The 23077-nt window shown below is 36.3% G+C and overlaps 1 protein-coding gene across 2 annotated transcripts in view; it reads left to right on the top strand.

Moving 5' to 3' along the window:
• The first annotated feature begins 1031 nt into the window (after positions 1-1031).
• sema3fa (sema domain, immunoglobulin domain (Ig), short basic domain, secreted, (semaphorin) 3Fa) overlaps positions 1032-23077 on the top strand; it is a 50681-nt gene continuing 28635 nt past the window's right edge. Inside the window, exons 1-2 of one of the 2 annotated variants that reach the window (XM_084128175.1) lie at positions 1032-1385; positions 2168-2337. In XM_084128175.1, coding sequence (XP_083984301.1) covers positions 2208-2337 — 130 coding nt within the window. In that variant the 5' untranslated portion in view covers positions 1032-1385; positions 2168-2207. The remainder of the gene's footprint in view (positions 1386-2167; positions 2338-23077) is intronic. The other variant, XM_084128176.1, reaches the window with a different exon arrangement.

Here is a 23077-nt window from a genome sequence, read left to right as displayed (position 1 = left end):
CAGAGAAAGCTTGAGCCCTTGGATTGAGCCCTCGACTCTTTCACAGCACTGAATAGCAACACATCTGTTTGCTGTCATGCACTGTAAAATCAACGAAATGCTTAAAATGCTTATGCTTAAAATGTTGCAGATTTATGTTGCTAATGAGAATCTCTGATATATATTATGCAACAGAAGACTTATGACTTATATTTTTGTAAAAGGTATTAACATCAATGTTTCTTTCAAATAACGTTTAAAGGAAACGTATAACGTACATTAAAATGGCAGCATACTGCATCCAGCAATTGACATTGCTCTTTGACCTGGATGTTTTTTGATGTACCAACAACTGTGAAAAACATTTATTTAACTGAACAACTTTCTCTGTAGCACTTACATTTTAAAATACTTTTCTGGCTCAGAGTTTTCTTGGCTCCTCAGCTTGTGTGGCCTGATGGGATAGCAACGTATCCACTGGTTGCACACTTCAGGATCAGGTAGGCTACTGTTTCATGAATACTCATTTGACTTAGGCCTTTTGCTTTTTGCATGCTATATAGTACAGGCGCATATAGGGTCCATATGCTCCATGCTGGAGGTGAAACAATCTTCTTTTGTAATTTAGTTTTTCTCCATCAGGATTCACTAAAAATATTTTTTTGATCATCATACACTTTTGCAGAAAATGCGTTCTCCGTAAGAGTTGCGTTGTATCATAAGTTTTTAATAAATATAGATATTATTAGCCTAATTATACACATTGCTTCCTTTCTTTTCAGAACAATGCAATGAAATTGTTGTCTTTTATCTCCAAATAACAGCTACTGTTTTGAACGCGTGTAGCGCGTGGGCGTCGCCCAGGGTGATAGAGAGAGCGCGAGGCGAGCGCACGCGAGAGTCGTTCGCATGTTTACGTGTGATTTAGTGAAGATAAGCGTAGCACCCCCATTACTAACATGTCTCATGATTTTGTTTTGGTTTCGCCACATGTATTTGCATTGCCTAATTGCGTTCAAAACATAAATGGGTGTTACTTTTAAGGTAAGTCTCCGCCCAGGGGGAGTAGCAGCGCTCCATCCACCTGCCAGACTACTTCAGCAGCAGACAGTCAGTGGACCTGAAGCGCGCGCTGCTGCAGTTGCTGCTGGTGCTGCTGTGTGGACAAAAATACACGAGACGGGTTTAAAAACTCCGGTCGAGAGGGGATACTTGCACTTCATTTGAACTGACACGGAATCAGTATAATAAATTAGTTTAAAGGAGCAACTACTTTGTGGACACGTGTATGCAGTTACTTTTGACTGGACGCATTGCTTTTTGTTTCTGTACGTTTTCTTTGCGCTGGATTGTAAATGGTTTGTACAGTTGGACACACAGGGTCGTTTTTGACGGACGTTTTGTAGGTGAGTTCTGCGTTAATTTCAGTTTATTTTAAGATAAACATGTATTTTATGCTTCACGTCACATACATCATAAGTACTTGTTTGTACAGAAGATCAGCAGCACAGTTGTTATCCAAATGTTTTTTTTTTTATAGGCTACATTATTTTTTAAGAGGATCAGTCCATTACACGCTACTGAAATCTGGAAACTATCTATTTTGAAAGGTTTATTGAAACATGTTTTTCTGAAAATGGAAATGACAATGCTATTGATCGTTGAAGTTCATTTGCAAGTCATATGCTGATGGATCTATTTGATTTGTTTGGAAGGAATGAAAAAAGCTTTAGTTGTGACAGAGATCAGCCGCTGTAAGACCGATCCTTCACTGATTATTTATTTAAAGTAATTAAATATATATATTAATTATTATTATTAATAATATTTTACTGCTTTTTGGCACAGTTTACTAAATAGTCATTACTACAACAAAAACCATAACGTGCATTATGAATATTTTAATAAGTCAGTTATTACAAAGTGAAAGGTTTCCACAAAGAATTTGAAATAAAATCTTACCATTTAAGACTCGATGTTAAGGAACCGATAACCAATTGAGTAGAAATGTGTAAATATCTGGGAATAAAAATCACTCAAACTTATCTCTATTAACAATTTTCATTTGCTACCATTGAATAAGAAGAAATGTAAAATTGAAATCATGAATATATGAGGAACTCTTTCAGCTCATTTATATCTGTCTAATGTTGATCCTCACCCCCTTCCTCCCTCCCCTCTCATGCAGGACCGAATAAATCTCTTGTGGGTCTTTGGATAAAGTGATCATGCAGGGAGTCGGGACTTTGGTGCTGGGGACCCTTCTGGTCTCTGTGTTCTCAGCTGTCTCGGTCCACAGCAGCCCTTTGTCTTCCCTGCCACCCGCCTCTGTTCCACGAGTCTTCCTGTCCTTCAAAGGTAAGATGCATTTCTGTTGTCTTTGCTCTGTCTGTCTCACACTGTTGCTCTGTGGATGCTTACAGCCCCTGCTGGAGATGGCATCCACTGCTTTCCTGTTCAAATTAATATAGAAATAAATAAATAAACAAACAACTGCAATTGATATGATATAGATTGCATGGGAAATATGCGTTATTATTTTTGTCCTCTGTGTTTCCAGGAAACCCGAGTCTCATAATGTTAACTTTCAGTGCATTTTTAATGTGCTTCTATTCTATTGTCGTATTAGGCAATACGTTTTTTTAATTGTGCTTTGTGGGAATCTCTTCAGTTTTGTGCTGAGCAAGCTACTTCCCTTCTTATGTTACATGTCTATTTCACCTTTCTAATTCAAGGAGTTTTCACTGTCTGCTGCCTGAACTAATTTTAATTTCTGTTGCCCTTTATTGTGTTTCTTTAATTGGTTTTTCGAACACTCTTTGGGATTGAGCATGTCTACCAGAAAGGACCTAAATTCAGAATTTGCACAACTGTGAGTTTAACCCTTGCTGGGGGAATAGGATTTCATGTTGGGTTTGTGCACGGCTCTTGGTTGGCTAAGCAATGCAATTAGTTTTTAGTTCTGAAACAGTATTTCCCATGGGATTCTCTGAACTGTTTTTTTTTTTCCTGAATATCCATGTTCTTGGTAGCAGCCCATTTTCCAGGACTACGCATCAATGATTTCTTATAATAGTTCAGTTTTATTGTTATTTTATGCTCAGGAATCACAATTGAAAGGTAATATTTGCTTTTAAGCTTAAATATGTTTACAGTCTTTCCTCCAAAATGGAATACTGATACTGTATATGATATTGGTGTGGTTGGTTTTCCCAGGACCTTTATGCCTAATCTTAGTGTACTTCTGTCAGTCAACATTGACACTGACCACTCTTGACTGCCAAAATATACACTGGAGACATACTACATGCATGCACAGGATAGGATATTCCAACTTACAATATGAAAAAAAAAAAAAAAAAGATCTATGAGTGTTCTGGAGATTTTCAAAACACAGTGCAACTAAAGATGAAATTAAAGATCTAGTCTGCTTTATGTAAGACGTAGTGGAGGACCTTTGGATGGATTATAGTTTTTAGTTCTGGCTACTTCTGCTCGCCTGTCCAAAAGCTTTGACCAAACACTTGGATCATGTTCCTCCCCTGAACGTCTTGTGAAGACGGCTACATTTGTTTAGGACTTATACTCACTAAACATTCTGTTCTCTCCCACAAACAGCTTCAAGCTTAGTGGGATCTTGTTCTGGTTTTGTACTTGGGATGTGTCATTAGAAAATCATTATGATGGCTAACCAAAATCCAGGCTTTCTTTGTAATTGCCTGCCTCTGTGCCTGCACTCTTTGAGACACACAAAACATCCTGTTTTATATCCCTCTCAGTTGCTTAAATGTGACTATTTGAGCAATGAGGTCATCATCTGTTCGCTGTTGTAACAGGGTTCTGCGCCATTCATGATTGCATTGAAAATGGCTTAAATTCCATTTCATTCTTGAAACAAACTAAACAAGGTGCAACTGCAGTTTGAATGTAAGGAAGTAGAAATAAAATGGATTAAAATTTAAGGAAATTAATAGAACTAATTTTATCAAAGTTTTTATAGACAAATTTGAATGTTGGCTTCGAAAAGGGTTGGTTTGAATGTTCAGAAAAAGCCTTGAAGTTTGAAGATGGATGGATGGATGGATGGAAAGATAGATACTATAGATATAGATACTACTGTATACAATGGTTAGATTGATATATTGATTGAATGGTTGATTTTCTAATTCATATTCCAATTCTTCTACTTGTGGGTTGTTTACAATTGAGTTTAAATGTGAACGCATGAATTCAAAGAATAAATTCTTCAGTTCTGAATTTTGCACAACCCTGTGTTGTAATATGTTGAATGAACACTAAAGTGTTTGATATACACTGTAAAAAAAATCCCGTAGTTTTTACGGAAAAAAACTGGCAGCTGGGGTTACCAGAACAATTCCGTAAAATATACAACAAAACAGTAATTGCTTTTACCGAATAACATGTACATTTTACAGTTTAAACCAGCATATAACACACTGGAGTTCTGTTATATTTACTGGTTTAAACTGTAAAATGTACGTGCTATTCTGAACAACATGTCAATTTTACAGTATAATCCAGTAAATATAACAGTAAATTTCAGTAATATGATATAAAGTTAATTTACCGTCCTATTGAAGTATTAATATCTGTTTTGTACACTGATAACCACCAATCACAGCAGTGATGAGAGTCACATGATCAATCAAAGCTCAACACAAGCAGTTCTTCCACAAGAAAGTTAATACTAATATATATAGAAGCTGCACAGTGTCATTCACACAAACATTAAACACCATCATGGTAACACATGAAATTTTAAAAATGCAATAAACATTAATTTAACAACATTAAATGTAACATAAACCCCTAATGTACATAACTGATTAGAAAAAACGAAGAAAACTATGAAGAAACAAACATAGTTATTTCAACAAAAATACATCAAATGTGAAGTGTCACAGGGAATTGTGGGAATGTCAATTTACGGTTTTTCACTGTAAATTATACAATGAGTTGTTTTTTCACTTTCAAAAACTGTAAATTTAACGGTATGTTACAGTAAAATTACATTAAATGTACCGTTAGATCTATCACAGTTATTTACCGTATATAGTACGGAAACTTTCTGTTAACCAATTAACAGTTTTTCACTGTAGCATTTTTACAGTCTTTTACCGTTAAAATTACGATCATTTTTTACAGTGTACAGTAGTATTGGTGTAGAGAATATTTAATTTCATGCATGGAGCATGATGATTCAATTTAGCTAGAAGTCCGGTTTAAGGACTTAGTAAAGAAAGAAATTAATACCTTTTATGCAATCCTCCCTTGGGGGATTCAGGTATAATTCACAAGTCCGTCCCTCATACATAAGCGCAAGCTTGAGCACACACATGAATGCACCCACGCACACACATTTACTGCGGTTCACCGAGATCCCCTTCTTTCTTATTCTTATTCTCCAGTATGAGCATGTAGGGAGGGAGGGCAGGGAACCCTGCCAGACAGAGTCAGTTTTCGGCTCTGAGGGAGGACTTGGCTGCTGTTAGCAATGTCGGTGAGTTCAGAGGGCAGATACTGGTGTCTTCTTGTGCCCTTACGCATTACAGACAGTCCGGACCACAGAAACGTCCCTGGAAGCCCAATCATCTGTGAAGTTCGAGGTCTCGGGCTCTGCAGACATGACTTATTACAAGTTCAGACTCTTTTCTATGGCTCTTCTCATCTTTTCCCTGTTTTATGGGAGTAACTATGATATATTACGTTTGCCCTTCTCTTTAACATGCACACACTTCTTTTTAAATCCCCTCTTTCCCATGTATCTCTGCAAGCTTGGGATTTACATGCTAAAAGGTATCCCAGAGGACTTACGAAGAGTCACATGACAGCCTAAGTTCATTTCTTTGCATATGCGCCCTCACATAACTCCTAGTTTTTGGACATGACAGTGGATTTATGGCCATGTTTATGCATCTTATATCACTTTACAGTGGTTATGAGAGCCCAGGGATGATTCAAGAAGGAATGCTGTGTGTGAATTGCTATTTTGTGAGTGTGTATGTGTGTTTGAAAATGGTGCCACGGGTGTTGTTTGTGCACATTGTTTTAATTTAAATTCCATTAGTAAATTCTCTGAGGGGCAGAGTGCTTATTGCTCAATTTAGACAAATGTTCTCAGACAGAAAACATTTTAAAGTAAGTATCTCAAGGTGCATCAACTACAATGTGGGGATGATGGCAGTGCATAAATTATCACAATTATGCAAGGCATTTAAAGTAGTGTGCTTCATTTTCCTTTGCTGTTCAAGTTAACACCTGGGTAGCGTTCTTTAAAAACACTAAAACAGTCCATCTGCCGTAGATGATAGTCTGTGTGGTTTTCTAATGGGAGACTGGAAAAGCTCTTTGTTTGAGAGCTTTAGGAGTTATCATTTAATGCAAAGTGCTAATAAACCCTATCCACCGCACATAGATCCATGACCCAGAAATGTGCTTTTTTATGATGTGGAAATGATGTCACACTCTAGGACTTCTGGTCTAGTAAGAAAGCAGTAATATTAAAAAATAAGATTTTTTTTTTTGAAAGTTAAAATATATAGCGGTATCAGCACAAACTGTGAGTTTCGTCCATGTTGGAGACTCATCAGAGAGGTCAATCTGTGTTGTTTAGATTTTTGATCTATATAAATGACTGGATTGCTCATGACGGCATCAAAAGTGAAGCCACCGTGCTGCCATATATTCCCTAGTATTCCCTTCTATTGAATTAATAGGAAATCCTCTGATTTTATTTAATGAGTTTGCGTTTTTATATCTGAGGTCTCCCTGTACATTCTTACAATGCAAACATTTGAATGGTTATTATTTGTATAAAGTCGGGAATTTCCCCTGCTTATTAAGTTACTTTCATCTTCATTACAGTAGCGAATATTATCAGCTGACAGAGAAGGCCTCTCAGCATTTTTCTATTTAAAAAATGTCACAATGTTTCTTCTGAAATCTAAACACAGATTTATGCTTTGTAAGGCTTGCTTACATGTGTGGCTGTCCTTTTAATAAAGAAATCAACATTTTAATATAATAATTTCTTTTCTTTTTTTTAAATTAATGTTTTATTTGTATTTATAGGTACATATTAAAGCCATGCATGTTTGGAGGATGTGTGTACTGTATATGTGTGTGTGAGTTTCAGCTATGTCACTGAATGTACTGGCAGAATGACATCAAAGATATATTTATCTCTGACGTACCTTCCTGTGAGCTCGCTTCGTTGCTTTATGTTTTGAAGTGTCATAAAATATCATGGTTCTGTCATGCAGTTGGCAATGAACTGTAGTAAATCAAACATGGCCAATCTGCATTTCTTCATATACTATATTTGCTGATAGACTTATCAGTTCTTGCGAATACCCAAAAAGTTATATGCTCAAGCTCCTGCACCTGCTTCCAGCAGTTTGTTGAGCATGTTGAAAATTATCTAGAGGTTTAAATATATACTTTGACCTGGGCACAATATATGTGTGTGTGCATTTGTCTGGTCTGGAGGCTTTTTTTATCTTCAAACAAGCCCTAATAACAGCCTATTTGAGGGTGCCAGAGGCTGAGGTTGTGACCCCAAAAAAACAGAAGCAGGTCATTGTCAGGGTGATCCGTCCTCGCTGTGTGGGAAAAGTGAACAAATTCTTGCTTTAAATGCTTGTAATGCTAATCTGCAGCTCTATTTAAAAGCATTTAACTCTGTTCTTGCTGTTCATTTCATTTTATCTGAGAAACACCTGGATGCATAATTGGCCGTGCCTGAAAAAAATGCTATACAAATATATCCAAACACCCAATTAGACCATTACAATAATGCAGTGAAAACATTATCTCAAAAATGGCTACTGGAACAATTGTCCGTTACAGCTTCCAAGATTATTTTGCTTTTTTGGAACGTGTTTCAATTAACATCTCATTACATTTTTGAATTTGCTGGCTTTCTCTTTATAGTTCAGAACATATTGTATTGTGCGGCTGATGGTGATGTTTAGTGGCTTATCTTGGAATGTTGTAGAACGTTCTCAATTCCCTTTTAACAATTCTCATTTAGTATTTTTTTATGTAAATGAGTATGGCCTTAAGTGTTGCCAAAATATATTCAAGAAAAAAAGGGGAATGAAGACAATCAGAGAAAAGGACAAAGAATGATCTGTCTTCAATTGCAGCATATGGAACAAGAAAGAAAAGTAAAAATTGGGGTGCACAGATTTTTTTCATGTTATGGCTGATTCAATAATTATGAAAGCTTGTTTCCGCCATGGAATAAAGGAATAAATAAAATAATTGTGACTTTTTATCTCAAGATTATGACTTTTTTTCTTTATATGCAATTTTTTTTCCTCAGAATTGTGACATATTAATATCTTTCGAGTTTATAATCTCACAATTCAAGTCAGAATTGTGAGATAAAAAGTCGCAATCATTTTTTTATTCTTTGGAGGAAACAAGCTTCCAAATATATTGGATAAACCTAGTAAAATCTACTTAATTCTGACTAAATAAAAAAATAACACTAAACACTAAAATCAGTCTTTTTAAATGCAGGATTTTGAATGCAGAAACTCAGAAAGTGAATTTGGGCATCACAACATTTATAATGTACAAAATGAAAACTGAATATTCATTTTGGGATTTATTTAAAGGGGTGGTATAACACCCTTTTCACAAGATGTAAAATAAGTCTTTGATGTCCCCAGAGTGTGTATGTGAAGTTTTAGCTCAAAATACCCCACATATATTTTTATATAGCATGTTAAAGTTTTTTTGTGTCTGTCTCTTTAAATGCAAATGAGCTGCTGCTCCCAGCACAGGGGGCGGGCCTTTTATGTTCAAACCGAAGTCAGAAAGATGGAGAGACTCAAGAAGTGACAACATGTAGACAACATTTCTGAATGGTTAGTTGGTGAATATATGTAGCTTATGTGTAGTTATCTTCTAGTCATTGATTAGCATATTCTGTCTTGATAATCTATAAATCGTGTTTCCGGGGGCGGGTTTATATAAATTTTAGGGTTGATGATGTCACTAACCCGGGAGGAATGTCATGTAGTCCTTACCAGCCATAAAAATAAACAAAAAAAATCCTTACCAGCCGTTTGTTGTAGTCCTTAAAAAGCAATTTCTTTAAAAGAAAATATCTCCCTTCGCTTTGAACTTGAGCGTTGTAACTTTGCAGATGTTGTTTATGCTCAAACAGCAACATTACACACTAACTAGAGTTAGAAAAGTGAAATCATATTCAACCACCCCTTTAATATTACATTAAAAAGATTGTTTTTCAAGATGAACTTTGACCTAACCCTAACCTGTTTGCACCTGGTATTAAGTTTTGGTCGATCGGATCACACGTGGACAACGCTTAATACAGTTGTTAACTGGGTCCAAAGCTTTTTGAGCTTGTACACTTTCGACCACTTCTAGAGGTAGTCGAAAACGCATTTGACCGGATTGCTTTCGTTGTGTAAATGCTCATGTTGTCATGTGAACTCTCCGCCTACTGACCTAATGCATTAACACTATGAAACACAGTAGCCAGACGGGATTTAAACTTTGTTGGCTGGAGACCCAAGTTTCGTTTGAAGACGAAAAACGTACCAAGCACAATGTTCTCTCACCATTCCTGATTTCTAACACACACTCACTGCATTTGGCTTGATCTTAAGGCTATCAGAGCAGAAACGAAAGCTGATGTATGTTTTTCTGTCATCTCCGATCGTGTTACTGTTCACATGTAAATTGCGTGAGCCTATTTTGTCCATTAGATAGAAAGATCTGGAAAAAAAACATACATTTATCTGCCCATAGACCCTCTCCTCTAAGAAATCAGGAGGACAGAAGTGGTTGAAAGTGGACAAAAGAGACGGATTAGCACCAGGTAAAGAAAGAAAGATCTTTCAAATAAATATAACCTTAATACTATAACATTTATTCTACATTCAGTACTTTCCTCTCATGACATGATTAGGTTTATCCATCATGTTGTCTTTACCTGGGTTCTAACTAGGTCAATTGCGACACTAGAGACTTCAGCAAGTGCTTCCCTCTGACAATGCACACAGATACAGAGAGAATGAGAAAGCATATATATGTGTGCGTGCGTGCGTGTGAGAGAGAGAGCCCTGGAGCAATCACTGTCTCTCTGAAAGATGAACCTCCTTCAACCTGCCAAGATATGCCTAGGAGAACTGCTCAGACAGAAGGTGAGACACTGTCTCTCTCAAACCCGCACTAGAGAGACACTAACTAACAGCTGCATTGAGACTGTAGTGCCATTCAGTTACTTTCATTACTTCTTCATCTAGCTCACCTGTGGCGTTGATGGGAAAGTATTTGGAGAGGATTGTGTGAGCTGTGTTCATCCATCTTTACTTTTGGCGCGACCCTCAGTCTTTCTCATCTGTGTTTTGTATCAGTTTTCTCCCGATCAACCTAAAAAATGTGTTTGTCTTCAGGTAACACTGAGGTTTTCCATTTTTAGCTGAAACGTGCAGGCTCAGTCAAGCTCTCACTTTATAAGTGAAACCCAAGCGATGTATCAGAACGGTATTAAAAACCGAAAGCGATGAGATTCATCAAAAATGCATTATTCTGAGCTGTTCCCATGAGGCTTTCTCTAATGGAGCTCTTGGCAGAGTAATAAACTTAACCTCTTGACCCTACATTGAGTTTCAGTTTCATAAGAATCACTTAGAAAAGGGTGCATGGGACTCAGACAGGCATGGGCTCAGAAGGGGAGGCCTGTTCTTTGTTCTCTGTTCTTTGTTGTTTTTGTTATTGCCGGGGGTGTGCTGTATTAACTGAATTATGGTGTCTAAGAGTCTTGCGGATAATTTTTTTCTTCTGAAAATCCTGATTATGCTACATTTTGTTGTCTTATTTTAGACCAAACACATTTGTTTGTGATGCCAGGGTGCAGCAGACGCTCTCTCAGTGTGGTTTTTGTCAAGGTGGCGGTGCATCCCAGCATCTTGTGCTGCGGCACTGGATCTAAACTGTCACAGTGAGAGAAGAGTGGAGGTGACAGCAGCAGGGCTAAATATAGAGACCCTGCACTCCTACACCCCCTCTCCTCTCTTACTTTCTCTTCTCTGTCTTCCTCTTTTTGTCACTAACAAAAATACTACAAAGTACCTTGTTACTATCATGGATTTTTGTACATGTACCATGGTATTATTTGAAGTACCATGGTAATCATTCAGAACCATGTTATGTATCAAAGTACCACTTATGTATCTGTCACATTAACTTTATGTCTTTTGGACATTCACTAAACCAATACTGTGGATTTTTGGACATGGTATCATGTACCATTCTTTGAAGCACCCATGTAAATACAATAGTACATGAACAGTGTTAATTTAACATTATTTATGCTGTTAAATAATTTTAAAATTGTTAAAATTTTAATTAGCTTTTATTTTTATATTTTCATTTTAGTTTTAGTAATTGTCATTTTATTAATATTTGTTTTTTTTTTAAAACACTTCTATTCAGTTAGTTGGCAAGGCCATGTAATTTTTTCATCTTATAGTGTATACGATGTATGTGTGTATCGCTAGTCTCTATACTGCGAGTCGCTGGTGGGCTTGTGTTATTGGTAGACTGCACGTCTGGCCATATCTAAATACCATCACAAGTGATATATACAACTAGGCCTATATCATTTTAATTTGACTAGGAATTAGGCTCAAAAGAATTATATATATCTAGCGACATACAGCGACAAAGTGTCGCTGGCGGTGTGAACGGGGCTTAACATGGAAAAGATACCTTTTATCTTGTCGTCGCGTCGCATGCAGTTAGGACACGGTGTAAATCTCTCTGCTTGTCTATCTGTCCATCCTTTTAGTTATTTATTTTTAGTTATACTTCTTGTATTTTGTGCTGTTCTCCATCAATTCCCATATCTCTATTTCATCATCTCTTGGTTCTCTTCCTTTAGCTTCTTTTTTCTGTGCTATATTTTCATTCTCTTCAATCCCAGGGGAGGTGTCTAACATGTCACCCCCTGAAGGAGTGTGGAAACGCTCCCATGAGACGAGAAAGAGTGCAGACATTCATTTTGAGTGAGGTCTGGGTCACGGCTCCTCAGATGAGTCACACATTGGGTTAGTTGTGGGTGTGTATGTGGCATAAAGAATTTCTCATTTTGAGAAGACCATCCTCTATGCAAGGAGACACTGGGTCATACTTCTCATTTTTAAAATATGTCACGTGTTGGATGTCAGGACCAATCGTGAGAGAAAGATGGCTGCTACGGATGCAATGTTTGGCCTTTTTGTGTTTTAATGATTAGTTGTATGGCTTAATTACCAAATGACCTTGAGTATTTCAATGATCATCTTAATCTGCATGTTAAGGCCTATCAGAGCGCTGCTCGTATGTGTTTGTGCTTTACAAGTGATTCATTTTGTGATGCACTTTAGAACCAGCTGCTGGTTGCTTTCCTAAAAAAAAAAACACAAAAAAGAATTCTTGTAGACAGTAATGAGATTAAATGAAAGTGACTTTTACTTGGATGTTTCTAGAAACAGACGTTATCTCACATCATGTAGGGTTTCAGAAGATGTCTTAAAATGTTTCAAACTGCTCAGATTTGCTATGATATCAAAGTCTGCAGTCAAAAGAGAATATTACATTTCTCAGTTATCAAATGTCTTGACTAAGTTATCTGAATTATGCTTTTCCACATATTTTAGAGCTCTATACTGTTACTGCATTTCAATAATTCTTTAATTTGCGTCTATTTTAATTTCTCCTATGAAATGGAAGTTGTGATTAAAAAAAAAATATATATATATATTGTGACATATATCCAATGACTTCTCAATCAAGAAAAATGTAGACTTGATATATATTATTTCCATGAGAAATTGATTGGATGGTTGGATTTTTGTGGTTTGCTATTGCTGTGATATGAGTGTCAGGTTGTCCCGTCCTCTCACCAGTAAACTCTTCATCATAATAAATACTGCAATATTCCATTAAAAAAATAAGAATTGTCTGTTTGATTTCAAGGTGACTTTTAGGAATTTTGGGAAAAACATATGAGATGTAGTTGATTATGTAAAGGGAACATCAACAACAATACATTTTTCATCTCAGTTTTCTTTCCATGTGGCTACAAAATACAGAATGTTTTCTGTTTTTGTCTGTAAAAGACCTTCTTTCTCTGGAGGCACAGAGATTTTTGTCTGTCATCATTTTTTTCTCATCTCTTCTTGTAAAACAGCCATATTCACAGCACTCAAACACTCATGCTTGTCTTGTAACACTCATCTTCAGCCTGTGTTTTATCATAACCTTTCTCATCGCTAATCGGCTTTCGCATTCACTCGTTTCTGACACTATCACTCCCCTCATGTTCTATTTTCTATCTGTCTGCAGCTCCTCATCTCTAATACACTGTTTCTTTTCAAAGGCATTTAAAAGCGTCAGGAGTGTAGATGGCTGCCTTGTTATAAAACCACCTCAAAACCAAAGGTTATTCGGTCTGGATAAATGGTTGCACTGTCAGCCAGTTTGATGTGTTTCTTTCTGGAGTGTAACACAGGGGTTTCTGTAACCTAATGCAAAAACTCATGCAGAGTATCAAAACATTTTTCTATTGCTGTTGGAGAGCAGCTTTGGGGAAAAAGAGGCAAATCTTCTCACTTGTCACTTTGAGAAACAGGCAGGGTTGGTGTTCTGCACTGATGCAAGACAAAGATGCTCTGTTTCTAAGTTTCTGTGTGTGTGATAGTGTCTCTTATAGCCCTCCCATGCTGATTGTCTTTTGTGAGGACAGATGGAAATGTGTCAGACAGAATGAAAATAACCTGATATATGTTTCCTGACTTCGCTCCTTTAAAATGTCCCTTCACTATTTAGACTGAAAATAGGAAAGATCAACAGTTTAAATAAGTTTACATTTACATTTTTTAGTTGTAAGATTTTTTTAATGCTTTGAAAGAAGTCTCACCAAGGCTGCATTTATTTAGTCAAAGATGAAGGAAAAACAGTAATATTGATGTGAAATGATGCATAACTGGTGCCCGCTACGTTGCCAAATGCACACTAAACTCTGTGACACACTGTGAACTGAGACGCGGAGCTGATCGCGTGAGCGAAGCGCGTACTTATCTTTGCGCAGCGCAAACAGGCAGTCTTTCGCGATTTGATAAAGACACAAAGCCTTATCGAGCTTTTGATTTTAGTTTGTTTGACAGCAATGGTGCAAAACACTACATTAAAGACATTAATTTTATGTTATTATGAGAAGTTTAAATATATTTTCGGGCCACCACAGTCTAGTTAATGAATGGGAAACACTGAAATGTATTTGTGGTGGTCAATGTTGATATTGTGCTGGGCCGCCACAAATAAATCAATGTATGGGAAACACTGAACAGAAAGTTTAAAAGATCAGTATTAATTTAAAATAGAGTTTTTTTGTAACATTTTAAATGTCTTTTTTGTCATTTCTGAATGCTGAATAAAAGTGTTAATTCCTTTAAAAAAATGTACTGACCCAAACATTTGGAAGTTAGTGCAAGTAGTAAAATGTGTGGGGTTTTTTTTTAATAGAAATGCATCTTGCATTAAGACACACCAACAGGCATTCTCTGTGCACAATGCAAATACCCAACTAATTTTTAAGATTTATTACTTATTTTGAGTGGATTTTACTGAATATAATATTGAGTAGCTGTTGCAGCCCTAAACTAAACTTTAGTACAGTAAAATGTAGTGACAACTGTTCTGGTGAGAGCGGGTCTCTGTCTTCTCCCAGACCTTAATTGCTCAGAGAGTATCCATGTTGTCTCATCCTATTGTGGTCTTTTGCTGAAAATGAAGAAAGAGAAAGACTGTGTGGTCCACTGTGAGTTGATTCAGTAAGACAGACCATCATTCAGGTCTGTTTATAATGAGAGGTAACAATAGGTTTTGTCAGCAGGCAGCTTTGCTGAACCCCAGACCTGGACCCCCATGACACCTTCTGTGCAGTTAGGGCAGCTGTTTAACAATGCGAGAAATGTAGACATTGGAGACACTTGCAAAGACAAGTGTGGTCAACAGCAACAGATAATGTAATGAAATATTATAGTTTATAGTTTTCAGCAGTCATTACTCTAGTCTTCAGTGTCACATGATCCTTCAGAAAGCATTCTAATATACTGATTTGCTGCTCAAAAAACATTTCTTGTTAATATCAATGTTGAAAACAAGTTGTGCTGCCTAATTTCAGGATTCTTTGATAAATAGAATTTGACAGAAATCTATGGTAACATTATACATGCATGCCTTTACTTTACTGGATCCTTGGTGAATATGATTGTTTGTATTTAAATAAAAAAAATAAAATTAAAAAACCTTACGGACCCCAAACATTAGTGTATACGATAAAATGATAAAAACATTAATTATCATTTAATTAGTAAAGCATTAAGTTTTACTAATAATTTCCCCCCACAAAAAAAAGTGTGTGTGCTTATTAGGATGAATGCGTGTGTCTGTGTGCACTGCATACACCCTTTCTATCAGCAAAGACAATGCCTTTCCCTTGTGTGTCTACTGGTTTGGTTGCCATGGCAGCATATATTCTGTTACCTGTCACTGCGTTACGGCACATTTCACCTGTTATTTGATAGCTATGTTTTTGTACATCAAGTTCTTGGAAATTACAAAATACACCCTTTGATCTCACCAAATAGGGGAGGTCTTATTTTTAAGTATTGTCATGGCAGTGACAACAGATATAAACGTTAATTCTTGGTAGACAACAGTGAGAAGATGAGTTGTTACATTCCCCAACACACACACACAAACCAACAGAGAAAGAGATTCTCCCTCCAGATGTGGTCCGGGTGTGGGAGTTACATCTATGAGGTTACCAGACATGCTCGACCTTAGAGGGGTGTGAGGTCAAGGGCGCCTCTCCCTTCATGTTTTTTTAGACTGCCATCATTTATTACCATCTGTCAGTCAGGCACAGACTTTAATACCATGGCAGTACTTAGACTCAGACAATGACCTGTGCTGACACACCAAAGCATCATGACAGAGGAAACAGAGGGAAAGTTAGCCAATCACAGAGCAGGGACGCCACTGGATGGAGGGAACATAATGTGAATTCACAACAGGGGTTATGGGGTGCTAAAAGGAAAAATGTGTCAATCATTGACTGGCTGGCATTTCTCCATCATGTTAGAGGACAGAGAAGGACAGAAAAGAGAATGAGACAAAAAAAACAAAAAAAAACAGCATTTGTTTTTCCTTAACCTGTTAACAGAAATGTATTAATAAAATGTATTTTTATTTTTTTATATAATATACATACATATATAAACAGACCAAGTTTATAAAGATTTTAAATAGTTTTTGAAAAAAGTTTATGGTCGTCAAGGCTACATTTATTTGATTAAAAACAAGTCAAACAGTAATATTGTGAAATTGTATTACAATTTAAATTATCATTGTTATTATCAATGTTGAAAAAAGTTTTTGCTGCTTAATATGTGGACACCATAATACACTACCATTTAAAAATTTGGGGTAAGAAAAAAAGAAGTAAGAAGCATTAAATTGATCAAAAGTGACAGTAAAGACATATGCAGAGTTCAGAAGATTTCTACTTCAAATAAATGCTGTTTTTGAATTTTTTGTTGCACAGACTAGTCGACTGTAATGATCTGCCATGGTGCTTTAAGCTTGACGTCGACTAGTTGCTGATCATGCCCTATAGAGGGCGCAACAGGTTGAAATCTTTGAAGTCCACTTTTACGCTCCGTTTCCAACCATTAAAATGACAAGTAAATGCATAATCCGAGAGCTCTCCACAATATATGTTTGATTATTCCATCCGGATGCTCAAAACAAATCGGGTGAATGCACTTTTTAAACAGCTTATTGTACACATAAGTTAATCACTGTTCTAAACGAATACGCTGCTTCATTGTGCACACATTGCTCGCACACCACGCACAGATCGCTGCACACAGAATCATTCAGTAGCGCAGAAATGTATTTTCAACACTGTTCTGTGATTTAGCAATAAAATAGCTTAGAAACTGAGAAGTTCTAGCATATATTTATTAGTAATTAAAACCCACAGCTTCACTATTAATAGAGAGACGCTGCTTATTGAATTTGATTAAATGCAATATGACAAGTAGAAACGCTGTTCTGAACAGTTTGAGATACAAGAAGTTAATATTGAGTAACTTAACATTGCTATTATCACAAAAAGCTTTAAACAAAACACCAGTAACCGCTCTGTGTCTCCAAGCAACACACAGTGGTGGTGTTTGAATCAGTGTTTTTGAATGAATTGGTTGAATACATGATTCAATGACTCACTCATAAAAGCGATATGTATGATTTCCCCATCATATTCTCTCAAGAACAAATAATCTATGCAAATTAATTGACTAGTACCACCAGTTGTCTCATTTGCTTTTAATTTTTATTTCAGTGGAAGGGATTTTATAGGAGAAACATCAGTACCATGAAATACCTTGGAAATTCTTTGATATACCTTGAAGTACCATGTAAATATCAATGTGTCAGATGAATATGTTAATCAGTATATCAAAGTACCATGGTATTGTCATCTGATACCAGCACTGTTACCTCCACGATACTTATTTTGTATGGGATATTTGGGGGGAAAAGGCTGCTGGAACCATATTGCTGTTTACTGGCCTTTTGACCGTTTACATAATGAGAGCGAATAGGAAACCTGATTTCACTGTGCTTGCTAAATGTTGATGTGGTGCTTTCTAAAGCATTTACAATTTAGAATGAATTACATACCTGACAATTTAATGATAGTGTGGATAAGAGGTAACAATCATAATCATTGGAAGCACACTGGCAATCTACTCTTATGTTTAATTCAGTGAGAGTATGTGCGTGTCTCGGCATCTCTCAGGTAAGTTTTTCCTCCAGATGTTCCTCGTCACTTCAGAGGAATGGCACATGTGGGCTGGAGAGTTAGATGGGTGGGAAAGATGTGCTTGTGGTTCTGAGCCAAATTCAGCTGGAGTCTCAAATGCCTTTACATGGTGAGTAGATTGTGGATGTGTGTTTGTGAGTGTCTGAGATGAGACTGGAATTGTTGGTGTCGTCTGTGGTGGCAGCGAGCTGTCTGCTCATGTTGTTGTGTGATGAACTGATCTCATGCTCATTAAAGGCAAAGTTTGTTTAGGAGGTAAAAGAGATGATGCCGTTTTCCATTCTTCCTCTATTTTTGTACTTTAAAGTAAAGGGCTGTGAATGTAGACGGCCCTAAGGCTGCGCTGGTTCTTCTAGACTTGGCCGCTTTCTCTGTCTGTTTTTTTGGTCTCTTCGCTCTTCTTCTTGTCCCGGCTGTCTCTCTCATTCCTCTCTTTTTTCTTTTGCCCATATGGAAATCAATTAATTTGTAATTTATTTATTTACATATTATATATTTCTTTATGTAATTTTATAAATCTAACTGATATATTTTTTTTAATGTTTCATAATTTGATACAATTATGTATTCCATCCAATTAATTAATGGTGAGGTCTAGGTCAGTTCCTGTTCATGGACAGGTGCACGTTTGCAAAAAAAAAAATGCAGATGAAACTTTGACTGACATGCTGATATTGCTATAGTGAAATATTGCTGGCTACAATTACTCTGGGAATTCATTTTTAATAAAAAAAAAGATTGTCCCTTTGCTTCTTACACAAGAAGGGAATACTCTTGACTATCTTTCAGTCCCAGACATGAGTTCTTATCTTATGTGGATATAAATTGATGTTGATAAGTGGGTTTGGATTTGTTAAAAAGAGATTAATAGATTGATAAGGAGCTATTAGGATTTAAAACAACACAATGTGTGAACCATCAAATAATTCTATTCTGATACTTGTCATTTAACTATTTAAAGCAAGTGTCTCAAACTCAGCTAGTAATACAAATGTTTTATGATCATGAATTTTATCTGTATACAGTTATTTGGTAGACATATACAATGTACAACTTGACGGACGTGTAAATTCAACTTTATGTGTGTGAAAAATATATATTATGCTACTGTTTAACAGTCCTTTTAAGAAAACTTTGAAATAACATTAAAGGTTTTGAATTATAAGCTATTAACACTTGAGGGGTTGTACTGTACAAACCTAGCTCACAGTTTGAGACCCCTGATTTAAAATGTTCTTCTCAGATTAGTTTAACATTGCCATATACATATTAGGCATCAAATGAAAGTACTATTTTCTCAGAAGCATGTCAAATATGTCTGCAAGAGGAAGTCTTTTGGGATGGAACCTGACATGAGATTTCATTAATTGCGCTCTGATTCAGTTCAGTACTTGGACAGGATATTGGATCATATTTTCACCTCTGAAGACTTTTAGAGCCTCACATCATAGAAACGGTAAAGCTATAAAGTCAAAATCATCACTCTTACAGACACATTTAGGTTAAAACCACAAGCTAAAAAATAGCACGGGGTCCAGATGATTTTTTTTCTTTTCTTTTTATAGCGGTGATTTACAGCTTGAATCTCTTGAGTCTATCAAACTGGTCCCATTGGAGACTTTGCAAAATAGATACTCTAAATTATACCTTTTGCTGGAAGAAAAAGACACAAACAGATGTGATATAGGAAAGCAAGATAGATTTTGTGTGTATGTCCAAATGTTCAAACCGTCCCACAATTCATAGTCTTTTTGTGAGTCTCCTGTAAGTTGAGAACCCATTGACTCGATAACAAGATGGAAATGTAGATGGGATGTATTGGGAAAAAGAGCGTAATAGGATAAGAGAGGTGCATGCTGGAGAGACGCCAGGAGGAATGTGTTAGGTGTCTGTCTAGAGTCGGCTAACATCTGTTTCTACGATTTTTGAACGTGATGTCTGCTCTGCCTGCTGATTTTGTTACAGAGAGAATCAAGTGAAAACATATTTACTGCTCTCAAAGCTGCTTCTCTGACGCGTGTGTGTGTGTTGGGAGGTTGCCTTGTGTAGTCATTTATATCTAAACTTAAAGTAACTTAATGGTTGACAACAAATGCCGTTGTTGTCCAAGGCACTTAAAGGGATAATTCACCTGTAAATGACCATTCATCATTTACTCACCCTTATGTTATTCCAAACCAGTGTGACTTTCTTTCTTCTACGGAACATGCAAAAAAAAAAAAAAATACATGCAAATCCATACAATGAAAGTCAATGGGGTCCAAAGTAACATTCCACTTTCATTGTACATTATTTATCATGTGGAACACAAAAGAAAGTGAAGTCATAAAAGTGTAGAGAATGAGTAAATAACAATGTTCATATTCTGCACTCAGTGCATGGTGTGTATTTACATTTTTTGTTGTTTGTTAGCATTTAATCTGCACATTGTTTGAAGTAGAGTGTTGGACAAACTCAAGCCCACACAGAATCTGCACAGACACAGAAAACTCTGCAGATTGCTTCAGATTTGGAACATCCGTTGTTAGTTATACACATTCCCTACCAATAGCGTGTTTGTTTATTAAAATTCTTTGGATAAATTTGTGTATTGTAGTACTCTTAGCTCTGTTTAACACATTTGACCGCACATTTAAACCCATTTCTACAGATTTCCTATACAAAATAGCTGAGAAAATGTGAAAAAGTCAGCATGCTGTACAAGATTTATTTTCCATCTTTATCTGTTTAGTCAATTGATTAAACCAGTGATCGACAGTTTAACACAAATGATTATCAGAATAGCTGCAGCAGTTAACGCATACTGACAATACTCAAAAGAAGCATTTTGACTAAGAAAACATTCCTTTTTTCAACAGTCCTGAGAAACCAAACGCAGGAAGAAAGACCTGTGTATTTGAACTTCCTTATCAAAATGTCAATTAAGTCCTCATGTTGAGACTTTGCCTTACGATTTCCCACGTCATAACGTCTGAAGACTGATCATGTTGACTTTGCCAACGAAAGCATACCTTATTTATCCCTATCATTTCATTTTTTTCTTGTTTTCCTTCACAGGTCGTTTATCACTAGCTTGTTTCATTTGGCTTGTGATTTCAATTAGTTATCCGAACAAGAGACAATCGCATTAGATAATTTCATGGCTGGTTTGGAGTTAATTGCCTGTAACATGGATTAAATGATTGGTCTTATTAAAACATGTAAGGTGATCCATTTTTATGGGGGCACATCAAACCTCTGGGACTATCTGTTGCAGATGTCAAACCAGCAAATGAAAGAAGATAAATAGGATGTTTTTTCTCCTGCACTGAAGCTTGTTAACTTTTTCTATTCACTGGCTGTGATTTTAAATGCACTTTATTCTCTCCCTTTTCATGTTAATCTCCATCATGCTAATAATAGGAATTTAGCCACTTTGAGACACTCGCTATTCTGTTTCTTTCATCTGCTCCTTCTGTTTCTGCTGGATATTGTCAGCTAAAGTGCCTCTAGAAGAGCTGGTGTTGGACGGGGGCGCTTAATGCAACAAAAGAAGAGCAGAACTAAAGAGAAGTTCAATGCCACCTCTCTGTGCAAATCACATGATCTTTGTTGTCAGGGCTCAGAGATCATAGGGTCACTGGAAAGAGCTGCCCATTTGTCTGTCAAATGAAAAAGAGGGCTTTAACCCTAAAGCTCATGGTTGCCTTTAGTGGGCGGGGTTAGCTTGTCTGTCACCATGAACTGCATAGAGGCAGTAATCCATTGGCTTGTCAAGCTGTCAATCAGCTTAGCATAGCATGGGGTATTATGTATTTATGCAGAAGATAAAAGCGAAATAGAGACTGCTCTCTTAATCAGGGAATGTTTTTCAATATGCAATGACTTTTTTTATTGAAATTCTTTTTTTATTGAAATTGAGTTGTTGTGGGTTAGTTTTCTCCATATACTTCTTGTCAGTGTCTAGAGGTGATGGCCATTTGCATTGCAATTAAGTTTAGCACGTTCAACCTGCCAAAGACCACTTTCATTGCTTATCACAAATTTAACTGGATTTGTGTCATTCAGTGGAGTGAAAATATAGCTGTCTGTTGACTGATAGCTCCTCTTTGGAAAATGTGGACAAATGGGATTTGAACTACTTTAATTTTAAAATCCACTTTAAGATTCAAACATGCTTTTAAATTATATTTCTGCTGAAAGCACAATTTAACTATTTTTGTTATATATATATATATATATATATATGTATATATATTTATATATTTATTTATATATAAATATATATATTACTTATATATGTTATTTACCAAGTCAAGGAAATAGGAGATAAATATGATGTTTAGATGCAGTAGAATTTAACAGATGCACACACATGCACATCTATAAAACACAATCAAATTTTCAGTATGCATCTAAACTTTTATATATTCTTCATTTCCACTTCCAATTTATTCTAATTCATTGTCTTCAAGATGGCTTGCTGCCGCCGGCATCAGGCCTTATTAAATAGAGTCATTCCTCACGGGTTTTTTTCTCACAGGCATTTGAGTGCCTTAAGTGGTTAATGTGCATTTTGACTGACAACTCCTATATGGGGGGTGGGGCTACGCTTTCCAATTCTTATGGTCTCTCTCCCATGAGACTGAGCTACATATGTTAATGTGTTTCAATTTGCACACGTGGTTGTGTGTGTGTGTGTGTGTGTGTGTGTGTGTTTGTGTTTGTGCATGCGAGAGCATGAGAAACGGTGAAACGATGAGAGACATTGATGCATATTGGTTGTTTTATTACACTGTATGGTGGCACTGCGATGCATCTCATGCTGTGTCTTTGAAAGCCTCTGCTTTTGAAAACAAATGGCAGGGTGCACCGGAGAATCAGTGCCTTTATACTAAATTAGTTTTGAGAATGTTGTTCTTTAAATGATACTGCACTGACAATTAATAAGGGTGTAAATTTACTCAACCCACATCTTAACACCCACCTACACTGCTGTTCAAATTTTGGGTTCAGAAAGGTTTTTTGTTTGTTTGTTTTGTTTTTTTCTTGAAAGAATTTAATAACCTATTCTATTCGGCAAGGGTGCAGTAAATTGATCAAAAGTGACAGTAAAGACATTTATAATGTTATAAATGATTCCTTACTTATCAAAATAATTTTTAACTTTCTGTTCATCCT

The sequence above is a fragment of the Abramis brama genome (genome assembly GCF_963993115.1).
Source record: "Abramis brama genome assembly, chromosome: 11".
NCBI classification, from domain to species: domain Eukaryota; kingdom Metazoa; phylum Chordata; class Actinopteri; order Cypriniformes; family Leuciscidae; genus Abramis; species Abramis brama.
The sequence above is the reverse complement of the archived record's forward strand: the minus strand, read 5'-3'. Positions and strand labels throughout refer to the sequence as shown.